This window comes from Dysidea avara, chromosome 7 (assembly GCF_963678975.1).
Source record: "Dysidea avara chromosome 7, odDysAvar1.4, whole genome shotgun sequence".
Taxonomy (NCBI): domain Eukaryota; kingdom Metazoa; phylum Porifera; class Demospongiae; order Dictyoceratida; family Dysideidae; genus Dysidea; species Dysidea avara.
Window position 1 is genome coordinate 5164531 of NC_089278.1, and position 13874 is coordinate 5178404.

At 36.6% G+C, this 13874-nt stretch overlaps 1 protein-coding gene across 1 annotated transcript; it reads left to right on the plus strand.

The window, feature by feature from the left end:
• The first annotated feature begins 3769 nt into the window (after nucleotides 1-3769).
• LOC136259804 (high choriolytic enzyme 1-like) lies at nucleotides 3770-6370 on the plus strand. Its single transcript, XM_066053350.1, has 5 exons — nucleotides 3770-3909; nucleotides 4194-4385; nucleotides 4780-4897; nucleotides 4961-5475; nucleotides 5575-6370. The coding sequence occupies exons 1-5, from the start codon at nucleotides 3807-3809 to the stop codon at nucleotides 6102-6104; spliced, it is 1458 nt and encodes a 485-aa protein (XP_065909422.1). The 5' UTR covers nucleotides 3770-3806; the 3' UTR covers nucleotides 6105-6370.
• The last annotated feature ends 7504 nt before the right edge of the window (nucleotides 6371-13874 follow it).

The following is a 13874-nucleotide window of genomic DNA, read 5'->3' on the forward strand; positions in this document are numbered from 1 at the left end:
CAGAAACAAATCCAAGCAGTTACTTAGCTACCATGGGATTGAATTTTGTAACAGCCAATTAAGTAATTGCTAACCATATTAGGCAAATGGCGATTGTTAGATTATAAGGAGATCACAAGCTGTTCTGTAACTACAGTTATCAATTGTGAAGCATAAATAACTGTGATGTGTTATAAACACTATGACATTATGTTTTTATTTTTGTTCACAAGCTACATAGCTACATAGAGTGGATATAACATCATGCACTGGTATGCATTCCAACACTACAAGAAGACAAAACCTTTGTCGGTTTGTTTATTACAACATCTTTGTGTCTACATGTGAAAGTTGTTTAATTCCTATAAGACAACAACAGTCTTGTAACAATATCATGCTTTTGTGTGAACTGACCAAATTCTACTTTACCTAACTACATGCATAGTTTTGTAGTTGACCTATAGTAGCAGTAGCTGTCTACTGTGGACTTGAGATTTCCAGGCTGCATAAGTCACTCTCTAGAGTTCCTATGAACATACATAAAATTGACAAGGAGAAAACATCCTAACCGTCTTGTAAGCATTTGAACATAAATTGGTTGGCTGCAGTATCGAGGTTGCCTATGTCCAGTCATGGATGCATTCTCATTTCTGCATCTTTTCAAACACACTTAATACAATATCTCTAAACAGGCTGTAGGACCAGGAGCATGTGCACTTGTGTTGCAAAAAAGGTAGTACCAAGTTTATAATTTTATGTTAACAATGATTACATATGTATATTTTGCAGTTGTATATTTAGTAAAAAAAATTTGCACCAACATTCAATTGCTTCATGTGTAGTGCAGTCATCTAAATGATTGTAGCAAGCAAGAGTTTAGCCATATAAAACCAAGTATATATTCTGTGGTTTTGTGTGCACCATATAAGCTATACGCAAGACTGATCATATTCCTGATTTGGGAGTTGGGAATGTGCAGTTTATCTGGGGACAGATGCATACTGATAACCAAAAAATGCCTTATTTTCCAACAGAACATGCACTCAGTATATAGCAACATGCATATGACGTAAGCGAGTCATATATAGTGGATGTAGCACTACATAGATGCTTGGATGACTCTGCGCGTGTAGTGTATAAAGTAGTGTAGTACATGTAGTGTGTGCGCGTGTGTGTGTGTTGTGTAGTATTTGTGTGTTGTGTAATATGTGTGTTGTGTAGTGTGTATGTGTGTGTGTGTATTAGTGTGTAAGTGAATGTGTGTTGTTGCGAGGCAGCATAATCAAGTAGCTAGAGCATCTACCTATAGTATTCAAAAAGTTTCCAGGTTCAATGCCTGATTGTGATCTCACTGAATTCTTGAGCAAGAAACTTTCTCACATTGCTCCAGTCTACCCAGCTATTTAAATGGGGACCTGGTGACCTGGTGTCAACTCCACTCAGGTGAAACATCAATGGGCACTTGCAGTGCATGTTTACTGGGGAAACAAATGTCAACTGTCCATGTCTCACATAATGGGTGAAGGTCCAGGTTGCCTGTAGGAACGCTGTAGATATTCATATTTAGACTATTGTATAGTTACATTTGTAAGTAAGATCACGCCCATGTGATGTGTTGCTAATTAGATTAGATGATTGCATTCCTACATAGCACCGTGAGCAGTTACCAGATAGCCATCCACTTTATGGTCATCCTTCATGTTATTTTAACCAATCAACTGCCAGTTTTACATTTGTAAGTAGGATCACACATGCATGTGTGGTGTGTGTAATTAGATTAGATGACTGCATTCCTACATAGCCCACATCTCAACTTGTGAGACTTGGTGCAGCCTCCAGTCCTAGGATTTTCCTGTGCCAATTAGCACTTGAGTAGTGCACGGGTGTCTTAGTGTGGGCAGGCAGGCATGCATGACCATGCCTGCACAATAGCCAATCACTTTGTGTGTGTGTTCGTGTGTGTGTGTGTGTGTGTGTGTGTGTGTGTGTGTGTGTGTGTGTGTGTGTGTGTGTGTGTGTGTGTGTGTGACTGTTGTTACCTGTGTAGCAAAAAAAAGTATTACACATTATGTCCAAGAGACCAGTCTAGAATATCATTCACAGCTCAGCCGGACATGCAACATCTGCCCATATATAGCCCATATACTAGATTATAGCAATGAAAACAGTATGGGCTGTTTGTCCCCATTCACTTGGAAAGAATACGATGTAACATCCTCAAGTTGATCCAAGTATGACATTTCCATAGTCACAATAACACACACTGGTGGCATTCTCAGAACACTATATATCCTTTCTGTAGAAATGATACAACGATGAAGAGCTGGTTGGGCAACATCCAATTATGATTGCATGGAATATAAAGTAGTGTGACCTTCAGTGGTCCACTCGATGTACAATTTCAAGTCTAAAAAATTTCTATAACTCTATAAATAATCTCTTGACTTTTAATATTCCTCCAACATCCACTTCATTTTATCACTCCTCCAGGGAAAAATAATTCATTCAAAATTTTTTAACAATAATCCATGATAGTGGTTTGTAATAGAGGTCACCCATGTTATTTTAAAAATCCTAAATAGAACAGTCAACTAAACACCACCTTAGAAATCTCTTCCAATCTCAAAAAAGTTAATTTGGAAGAAGTTTAGGTCCACTAGTCAAAAGGACCTGATAAAAGTACTTTATAATAAACTGAAACCTGCCATTTTGAACCATTTTGTTCATCTTCTTATTACCAGTGTAAAAAATTAAAACATGGGAATAGAGATTGCTGATAAAAGTAAAGAAACAAGAGTCAAACAAGCCAGCATGTTAAACACACAGAGATCTCTATTTGGACTAGTACTCAAATAAACATTTATACAGAAGAATTCTTAGTACTTACCTGCCCTGATTTATGGAAACTACTGCTTTTCCTTATAGTCTCTACCATATCCATTGATTCCTTAATAAAGATCTCTGTGTGTATGCTGGCTTGTGTTGCTTTACTTTTTTCAGCGATCTCTATTCCCATGTTTGAATTATTTTTACACTAGCTGATTTACTTTTTATAAATCCATTTATGGATAGAGGTGCTGATAATGCTTGATATCAAGTCAGTCATCATGTACATTAGATGTTAAGTAGATAGCTAATACTAACAGTGTTAACAAACACCGATGTATTGTTTCCTTACTATTGAATGTACTTTGTACTGCAGCTTTGATACATCCAATGTATAGCATGCTGTAGCCAGCAGGCTTCAGTTAGGTGATCACAAGTACCCAGTAGTGGTACACAACAACATTGCTGCTCTGGTTAATATACTGTGGTTATAATATCAGTAATGATATAAAGTTTCCAAATGAATGTGCTAATGTGAATAGATTGGATACTTATATTAACACATATTAACACATTGGTATATCCTTGTAGTTCTATGTGCTCCTTGTAAAACATTGTTTGGATTTTAGCCACCTTTAGCTATTAGTACATGTTGCTGTCAGACCTTCAGTGCTGTTCACTGTAAAGCACTAATAACAATAACAATTAACTTTTTGGAGATGATCATAATCCTGATGATACTCATGATGACGAAATTTTCCTGGGCATGATGATGATTAGATAATTATGATGATAGTTCTTTGTGTTCAGATTGCCAATGGAAACGTGTTTACAACTATATAATGTGAAGTACCAACTGGTGTTGACTCTTCCGCACGTGGCTACATGAATGGCTTCTCCATAGTTACACGCTCAGTATAAAACTGAACGTTGATACAAGTGTAGCAAGTCAGCCAAACTTTTTAGCTAATCGTATCAGTATAAGATATTGCAGGCAAATTATGAAGTGGGTACTGCTAGCAATTTTCTTGTGCACTTTATTGCTACTAGTAGTGGGAAGAGCTATTCCAGTTAAACGACGAGCAGGCCATCACAGTAGTCAAGGTAAAATGAATTTCGAGTCGTATGCAGCCTCTATAGCTATGTTATGATAAGTCCCTCCCTTATATGTATATAATACGTTACGATAGCTATAGCTATACTCGAAAGTCACAATACTCTAGCTGTTTGCTCTAAAATATATAGCTATATAGCTGTAGTTATAAACTGCAACCTTCAGGCCGCGGGCTCATATTACTATACACTGTAAAGTGTCATGGTTGTACTGTGAAGCATTAGCCCCCATGCATACATGTGTTAATTAGCCTTATAGCTAAATTCTTTTGTAGTAAATAATGGTGGTAGAAGTGAATTAGCAGACATCATCTTAAATGAGGCAGAGCAGAAGCAACTTCTTAAAGAAGCTGAAAATTACAATGGAAAAAGAGCAGTCATAGCTGATTTGAGTGACATAAATGATCCATATAATAAACCTTGGACCGACGGCATAATTCCATATGTGATGGATCCTAAAATTGCTGGTGAGTGTTGTTACCACATCCACACATTTATACACAGTGTGTCACATTTTAGAATATAGCTACTCTTAGCACTAGACTATGTTATAAGTTATTAGCTATATATAGCTATTACTGAATGAGTTTACAATTTACTCATCACATCTACAGCACTCTGTTATTATTCTTAACACAAGAAATGTACAATAACAATATTGTATTTGGTTAGTGGTTAGTCCTACACTATCATGTCAGATGACAAAATGCCAAGCAGAGAGATCATTATAGAGAAGCCATTTATGCATGAAATAACATTATTGAGATGAACATGAAATCATGCATGTAGCTAGCTATATTGTTGCTATGCATTTATACTGCTCTATTCAGGACATGCATACAGATACTCTTTTGTTCCCAGGCACTCAATATGAGACATCCTATATCAAGGCAATGAGGATATGGCAGAACTACACTTGCATAAAGTTTGTAAATCGCACCAATGAAGATTCCTATGTTATCCTTACCAACCATACATCGTAAGTATTCTTATAATGTGTTATCCAGTTTTAGATTTTAGTTTTTGTTTTCTTTCGATACAGTGGATGCCATTCAGGTGTTGGAATGTGGAATAAAATGTTTTATAAAGTTTATCTGTCTGAACACTGTAATACTCCAGGCAATGCTATGCATGAGTTGGGGCATGTAATTGGGTTCCATCACGAACATCAAAGATATGACAGGGATGATTATATCAAAGTTATTGAAGACAACCTTGATGGTAGTGAAGCAGCTACAAGGAGTTTCAGCAAAATACCTTCTGTACTCCTCAATGATTTTGGAGTTGGATATGACTATGCCAGTGTGATGCATTATGGCAAGGATGCTTTTGCAAAACGAAGGAATCGTGATGTTTTTGAATTGAATAAAGACCTTCCCAAATGTCTAAGAGATGCAGGACTAGATGTCGGACAAAGAATAACCATTAGCAGCAAGGACATAGAACAGGCCAACAAGTTGTACAAATGTCCAGAAATACCAATACCTTCTCTTTGTGAGCTGTTGTTGCCATCACAAGAAGAAGATACTGCTATCAGGAAGAAGAACATTAAAACAGGTAAGTCACAAATACAGTATTATGTGTATTCATTCTGTTAATATGTGTGATCTCTGCACGTGCAACAGAAAAAAATTAATTGACTTTTCCCATCTTTAGAAAACGAGATTTCCCTGGGGCTTGTTGATGATGGTACTTGGGTGACTTGCCATCCTGACAGGTGCTTCAAGAAATCTTGTGATGCTGGCTTTGATGAAACGAAAAGGAGCATCGGTAGTCTTGAAAGGTCATGTACTGACCACCAGTTGACAATCCGTACTACAATCACCAGGGATAGAAGTGACAAAGTCAAAGTTGGTGACACCATCACACTAGAAGGATGGTCAGACAAATTTCTTGACTGCACCAGTGAGGGAGGATTCTGTAGTATGACACAATGTGTCCGACCAAACGAGGAAGGAAGCAACAGAGTTGAGGAGTGCTCTAATCATGTATTCCGTATCACATCTGAAGGAAAGAAGACTGGTGATATTGTCCAGACACATGATATAGTTCAGCTGGAGTATGAACACAATGGACAGTTTTTGGACTGCACTGGGATGATGTGTTTGGTTCGTCTTTGTAATGAGGAAACTAAAACTGAGGGTCAAACTAAGTGCAAACCACCCTCTTTCATTATTCAAAAGTGATAGTGATCATGATAACAGCTGCTTTTCCTCCTTTGTTTATAATTTATTTTCACTTATTTTTATTTTTTAATTTCAAAACTATCAAGCGATAAAGTATGATCTTAATATTTTTACGTCTTTTATATTTAATATGTTGAATTTTTAAAACAATGTCTTTAATTATATACTTTTTCCATCATGTTCTAAATTTTTAAAATTTGTATATTTAATATTTTTATCTCACAATGTACTATATCAACATTGTCAGGAATAAACAATAAATTACACTTGGCTACTGTTACACATAAACAATTAATGGATATTTTCTTGATTGATAATGGCTACTTTTGCTATTAAACCCCCTACAGTATCTCAGTACGCTGTACATATGCAGAATTATAGTTGTATCCCAGCAATATTGAGGAAAGAAGGAAAGCATGTAGCTTCCTTAGTGTGAGAAACACATTAGCATATCAATCTAGAGAGGTCTGGAGGCATGCCCCCAGGGTAATGTGGACTCTCCGAAAGTTGCAATTTAATTACATTAATAGATTATGTTGTATTAGCATGCTCTACTTTTAAACCAGCTTCTATAAACTCAGAAACCAAGGACAAGTAGTTAATATTTAGTTTAGGCTAAATGCAGAAGGCACCCATCTATTGTGGTTCTTTTGGTGTGCATCAGAAGATTTCTGGTCTGTCTATATAAGTAGGCCTGGGGGATTAATGTGAGATCGGAAGAAACCACGCTCACATTTGGGCCTGCATGGACTACTCACATGTTCCTAGTGGGATTTGTGATACTGTAAATATAGTATATCTACCAGTTTTTTTAGTTAATTAACAGTAGGGTGGCTACATTCAGCTACAGATTACAAAGCAAAGGCCTGGAATTACATAAATAATTGGAAGACCTCTGTTGAACTCTTTTTCTAAAAATATATTTGCATGGTAAGCACATTAGATAACAATATAGTTGACTGCATAGATATAAATCAGTCATTGCTCTAGTATTAGCATTCAATTCTGGTTGCTGAATGGCTTTTAATACATAACTGTTGCATTATAATACTATTGCGTGCATGTGCGGTGTGTGTGTGTGTGTGTGTGTGTGTGTGTGTGTGTGTGTGTGTGTGTGTGTGTGTGTGTGTGTGTGTGTGTGTGTGTGTGTGTGTGTGTGTGTGTGTGAGTGAGTGACTTATTATGTGTCACTACTGGATGTGCACTTTTACCTGTATTGTGTTGACAACAGCTACCCTTCACCAACTATATATATATATCTCCTTATTTATAAGCCTGCTACACTGCTCCTCTGAAGAATACTATGACTGCTCTATTTAGAGTACAGGCATATCAATCTTTTAAACGGGACCCTTGATGGCCCCCTGGAGCCCATTTCAGGCTGGGACCTGGGGCAAAATGCCCCAGTTTCCCTCCTCCCTGTGGGCAGCCCTACCCCCAGGTAAATTAGACCCTAGACCCTCTGAAAGTTGAAGCAATTTCTGCAATTACTATGCTTGATTGTTGTATTAGGGTGATTGTTCTATTAGAGCATCTTGATCTTGCTTGACCAGTGGAGCTAAGGACAAGTTGTCAATGATTATTTTCAGAAGACACGCTGGATTCCATCTGTTGTAGTTCTTTTGGTAGGCATCAAGGTTTCATGCCACCAGAAGATTCTGGTCTGTGAGGTGACTGGTGCCTACATTCAGGTATTTATTAATCAACAAATATTATATACAGTTTAGTAATAATAGCTTATTGACAAACAAGGCAAAACTGTTGGTCATGAAGTATCCATGCAACTTCCACAACATTCTACTCTTTCCTTAAAGGATCTTCCAGCAAGTTATTTGTATAGTACATCACTGCTGGTATTATCTCTTCACCATTAGAAATTACCTGCACATATTGAACAATATAACCAGGGGTGGTGGAAAAGGAGGGGGGCAAGGGGGACTGCAGCTCCTGCCAAAAAGAATATGGAGGGGCTTAGGCCCCCTAAAATTATCCATAGCTGTCATTGAACAATTGTGCTGATTGTATTACACCAAACAGCTAACTATACAAATGCTTAGCTACCTGCAGCTCTAGTAATTCTAGGATCAATAGAACAGTTACTCTAATACAACAATCAAACTAATATTAATAGTTTTCTGATAAACTGCTAAAATCACTCCCAGTCTCAGAAGCCTAATTTTCAAAACTTCCTGGGGGGGCATGCCAGATCTCCCCCCCTTCCCCAGATTGACATACGAATAGAAATGTCATCCCCTGGATATCCTAGCTACACCCCCCCCCCCCCCCCCCCCCAAAAAAAAGGTGCCTCCTCTGCCCCTGATATATAACCATTGCATTGGTACTGTGAAGTATACTTCAAGAAGTAGCAGAAAGCCAGATTGACCATTATCATGGAGCTCAATGGTGATACCAGCAGTTCGGTAGTCACCATTATTGGTATTTGCATTATCTGAATAGAACCTTTAATGGAACTATTATATTATTATTATTTTTTTATTACAGGTAATTTATAAGGCTAAACAGCCTGTTACACCTGATCAACAGGTAAAAAAAGTACAAGTAGACTAATTACATACATTTGTACATAGTGTTAGATGAATATTGGTCAATCAATTTCTTAAAATCATCAACTGATGCTGCACATGCTACTTCTTGGGGTAAATTATTCCATGGTTCAACAACTCTTCTATACAAACACCAAATAAAATATCATATACCAGTCTGAAAGCAGTTCCAGTAGTAAGGTAGCTAATTCATGCAGTGAGACTTATCATGGCCAGGAACTCAGAACACAGCAAATTATTTTAGTTAATTACAATCAGCAACTGTTAATTTAGATACACCTTCCTTTGTAGGAATCAAAATGGTGCTATTGACTGGCACTCTTATGAACAACTGATACTCCATCCTTATATATAATAACAGCTTAACTGTGCTAACAGCAGTACACCTGTCTTCCTGTACAACACAGGATGGATTAGTGAAGATTCACCTGATGAACTATAGCCATTGGTGAAAAATGGTGATGAGATCAGGGGCGTACGCAGGAATTTTGAAAAGGGGTTTCCACTACAGCTAAGTGACTGTTATATTAGATTGCCTGACTGCTTTATTAGAGTATCTCGATCTTTTTACCAAAATCATAATTCAGAACAATGCTATAAGTGTTGCTATCATGTGAGAAACTATTATTTAACTAGGATAAAAGTTTACAATGTGTTCTGTTCTATGACAGATTGGAAACCTGAAGTTTCAATTTCTTAATGTTTCAAGTACTGTGTAAAATCCAAAGCTAGGGGTTTCCTGAAACCCCTGGAAACCCCCCTCCGTACGCCTCTGGAGATGAGGGGTATTATTATTGATGTTCATGATGAGTATAACACTTCACAAAAAGAATTTGAAAAAATTGAGTACGAATTTGGATAGCTACATGCTTAGATTCAGACATAGCTAACTGCTGCAGGAGATCTTTGGTAGTTATATTATTATTATTATTATTATTATTATTAAATACAGAGAAAAAGGCATTATGCCTGTGAGTCCTGCTCATTACAATAAACAATTACATTAAGAATAAAAGTTATCAATCAAAATTTTAAAGTTGTCAGTAGAATTAGACGACACTACATAATTGGGTAAATTATTCCATGAATTGATGGTTCTTACTGAAAAGAATTTACTTTGAACATTCTTTTGGGCATGAGGTTTAAAAAGTTTGAAGTCATGTCCCCTTGTGGCACTTGACAAATTCAGGTGGAAAAATAATTCAGGTTGAAGATTAATATTCCCTTGTAAGATATTATATACCATAATCATGTCAGCACAATGCCTTCGATATGACAATGTAGGAAGCTTGAGGGTAACCAGACATTCATCATATTCCAAACTGCATGGACAGATCCTGAACACATTTAGTGGCTCTTCTTTGCACTCTCTCCATCCTGTCACAATCTCCAATATAATTGGGTCCCCATACAACATTAGCATATTCAAGGTGAGGTCTTACCAGAGCCTTGTAGAGTATTGGAAAGGTCTTTCTATTTAGAGTGTTAAATGATTTTTTGATTAATCCCAATACATGATTGGCTTTGTTTATAGCAGAGGTTGCTTGGCTATGGAACTTTAAGCTAGAATCCACTATTATTCCTAAGTCTTGATGTTCTGATACTACCTGTAGGGGTTGTCCATCCATATAGTATGTATGACATGGGTTAGAGTTACCCAGATGCATAACAAATGTCTTAACATTACAATGTTGAAATTCAGCAACCACTTCATTGACCACTCTTTTAGTAATAAGAGATCTTGTTCCAATTGAAAGTTACTCTGCTGGTTTACAATTGGGCAAAACAACTTAACATCATCAGCAAACAACAACACTTGGGATGATACTACACTGGGAAGATCATTGACATAAATTGAAAACAAAAGAGGGCCAATCACAGATCCTTGAGGCACACCACTGATCACATTACTTGTAGCTGATTTAACACCATTAATCACAACAGCCTGTTTCCTTTGAGAGAGAAAAGATCTAATCCACTGCAGAACTTTGCCCTGTATGCCATAAGCTTCAAGTTTTAAAAGTAATCTTTCATGTGGGACAGAGTCAAAAGCCTTACTGAAGTCCAAATACAGTACATCAACAGGGACGCCTTTCTCAAGAGATTCAGTCCAGTAATGTAGTGCAGTTAAAAGTTGTGTAACACAGGAGCGTCTTGGCATAAAACCATGCTGTTCATTAGCTAATAGATTATTCCTAAATAGATAGTCAAACATTTTATCTCTGATCACTGATTCCAATACCTTGCAAATCAGTGGAGTCAAACTAATCGGTCTGTAATTAGATGGGAGTTTACGGTCACCCTTCTTAAACACTGGAGCCACGTCTGCTAGTTTCCAATCATTAGGAACTATACCTGTGTCCAAGGATTTCTGAAACAATACCGCTAAAGGTTTTGACAATTCAAGAGCTGCTTCTTTGAAAAAACGGGGATGCCAACCATCTGGACCGGGTGATTGAAGTTCAGAAGATCTTAAGATCCTCAGTATATGATCTCCCTACACCTGTCTGGCTGCATCTTAAGGAAATGTCATGCACATGACCAACTACATCCCAAGGAAATGTTGCTCAATAATAACTAACAACATGCAAATGGTTTCATTTTAATATCTATTTTCTAAAATATGTACACATATTATGCAACTGTGTTTAGTGCAATGAAGTCTTGTTAAGTAGATCTACATATCTAAATCATTCCAGAAGATAAACTTCATTCTATATAAGCACTTGTTGGCATATATCTTAATTAATACATCCAAAGTGTTCTGTTAATGAAATCCCACTATGTTGGGTCAATATTCATTACAGATATACAAATTCTCCTATAGTTGCAAGTATAGGAGGCACAATAACACGCAAGGCACAATAACCAGCTCGATTTCTCAGTTGTTAATTATTTTGTCCCATTCAGTGACAGTTCTTAATAATAACTGCTGATCTATCTAACTTTAGTGTTTTTGATCTTGTCATGCAGTGGTACTCTGCATGGTTATTCAGATTCCATCAGTTATCTTTGATGCTTCACACTTTCACTGACTTGTGGATGTTCACAACACATATATATAGGAAGAGTGAAAATCATTTGCTACAGTAATTTAGTGATTTTACTACACAACTTAGTGATTTTCACTAATAATTTTGTCACTACTTTTAGTACAGTTTAAAAGTTAGCGATGGTCACTGTCAAGCAACAACCGTCACTGAAAAATAATATCACTACCTAGTAGTGAAACTAGTGAACATCACCAGGAAACATTGTGATGTCACCATGTATTTTTTTACAGTGCAGTGTACACCAATGTAAGATGCCATGCAGGCATTCTCATATTTTGTGGTGTAAATTGAAGAGGATATACGTAAATAAAAACCAGAGGACAAATTCTTTCTGCTCAGGTTAAGGAGCATGCAATGTAAATAACATGTAAATAAAGTGTGCAATGATACAAAACTTTGTATTAAACTGATGACAAGTGAGTGCATGGCAAGTATTTATATTATATAAGATACATATAATGGTATGCCATTTAAGGCTTCTATATATTATAGTACCATAAATTTTCCTGTCAACTGCAACTATACATGCAGAAACAATAGTAATGACAGTATGGGATACATTTGTCATGTGGTCTGTATATGTATGCTCACTACAACTACTTGACTTACTTGCACCATAAGGATTTCACTGATGGGATACATTTTGATTTTCTTCTTTTGTCATGCAATCTTCAGTTTTATGCATAAAAATTTAATGAGATAATCTGGTAGATATATTCTGTGAATACTATCCCACTAGGGACCTGTTAGAAGGCAAATATATATAGCTAAAATGTGAAGAATGTAAAATCCCTGACCGAGTGGTGGCTTGATCCTCAGCAACTAGGCATGCACCAAAGGAGCCACAAAAACTGGGATCTGAGACCTTCTTTGTATTCAATCTGTACTTAAACATTGACTTATCTTCTCACCTGTTCAGAAAATATATGACACACTGTATACATTACTTTTATCAACAAAAAGTGACCCTATTATACAGTGACCTATATAACTAATATTTGTAATTCTTCTTGCCAACAGTAATATGTAAAAACATTTTAATTTGACCTCAGTAGTTCAGTGAGTGTAATTGTGCTGCATGTGATTATTTTCCAGAGGCTCTTGAACACTAGCCGGCTCAGTCCATTTTCTACATGTGCATGACAACTGTTTGCAATCTGGTCCAGTGCATGTGATTTTGGAGATTACAATATTTATACCATTGAATGTGGAAACATTGCATACATGCATCTCTAAATAAAGTAAGACACACCATGCATTGAGTTATGTTTAAAGGCACTGTATGCCTGTGTACCAGTCACAAAATTATGCATGAATCTAGATATTCAACAATACAGTGAACCAGTGACCATTCTTATATACTTCACACTTCACACTCTACAATAGAACATTCAAAAACAATTTTTTAAAAACTGAAGGAGTGGTAGTGTAAAAGTTTGAAACTTAAATTGTACCAGTCGGTGCATGTTTTAACCACTTGGCTGAACTGTCAGACTCACATACACATGCACACACAATGTATAGGTCTCTTGATTGCTAGAAAAATGATTACAGGACAATTCTTTCTATTCAAGTTAAGGAGCATGCAATGTAAATAATTATAAATAAAGTGTGCAATGATATCAAACTTTGCATGTATTTAACCTCATGACAAGCAAGTGTCTTAAATGTCATATTTTTTTTCCTGTTAAGTGCAACTACAGAAACAGTAGTAACAATATTAATGGTGTGCGCTCACTACAGATGTATATATAACTCATCGGTGACCTCTTGCATCAGCAATTATGAAGGATTTTATTATTCGAATACATTTGATCTTTGGAAAATGCAGTTGGTTAGAGTGTGGTTGAAAATTGGTGGAGGTCTCAGTTCCAGTTGCTAAGGAGTAGATCTATATGATCTCATGAGGGGGGAGTGCTATCAGAGGCATTCATGCATGGATAGCTAAGAAAAGTGGAACCACTTGATACAACTATACATAGCTAGTACAATGTGCAAAGTACACTCAGCATCCAGAGTATACTCTCTGGGGCATACCCCAATGGGAAATCACTTTGTTTAAGTGGCTCATGCACAATTCTTATTTCATGCACTTAATCATAATGAAGAGATATCACTATTCTATAGCAGTTGTAATATTATCTGTCATGTAA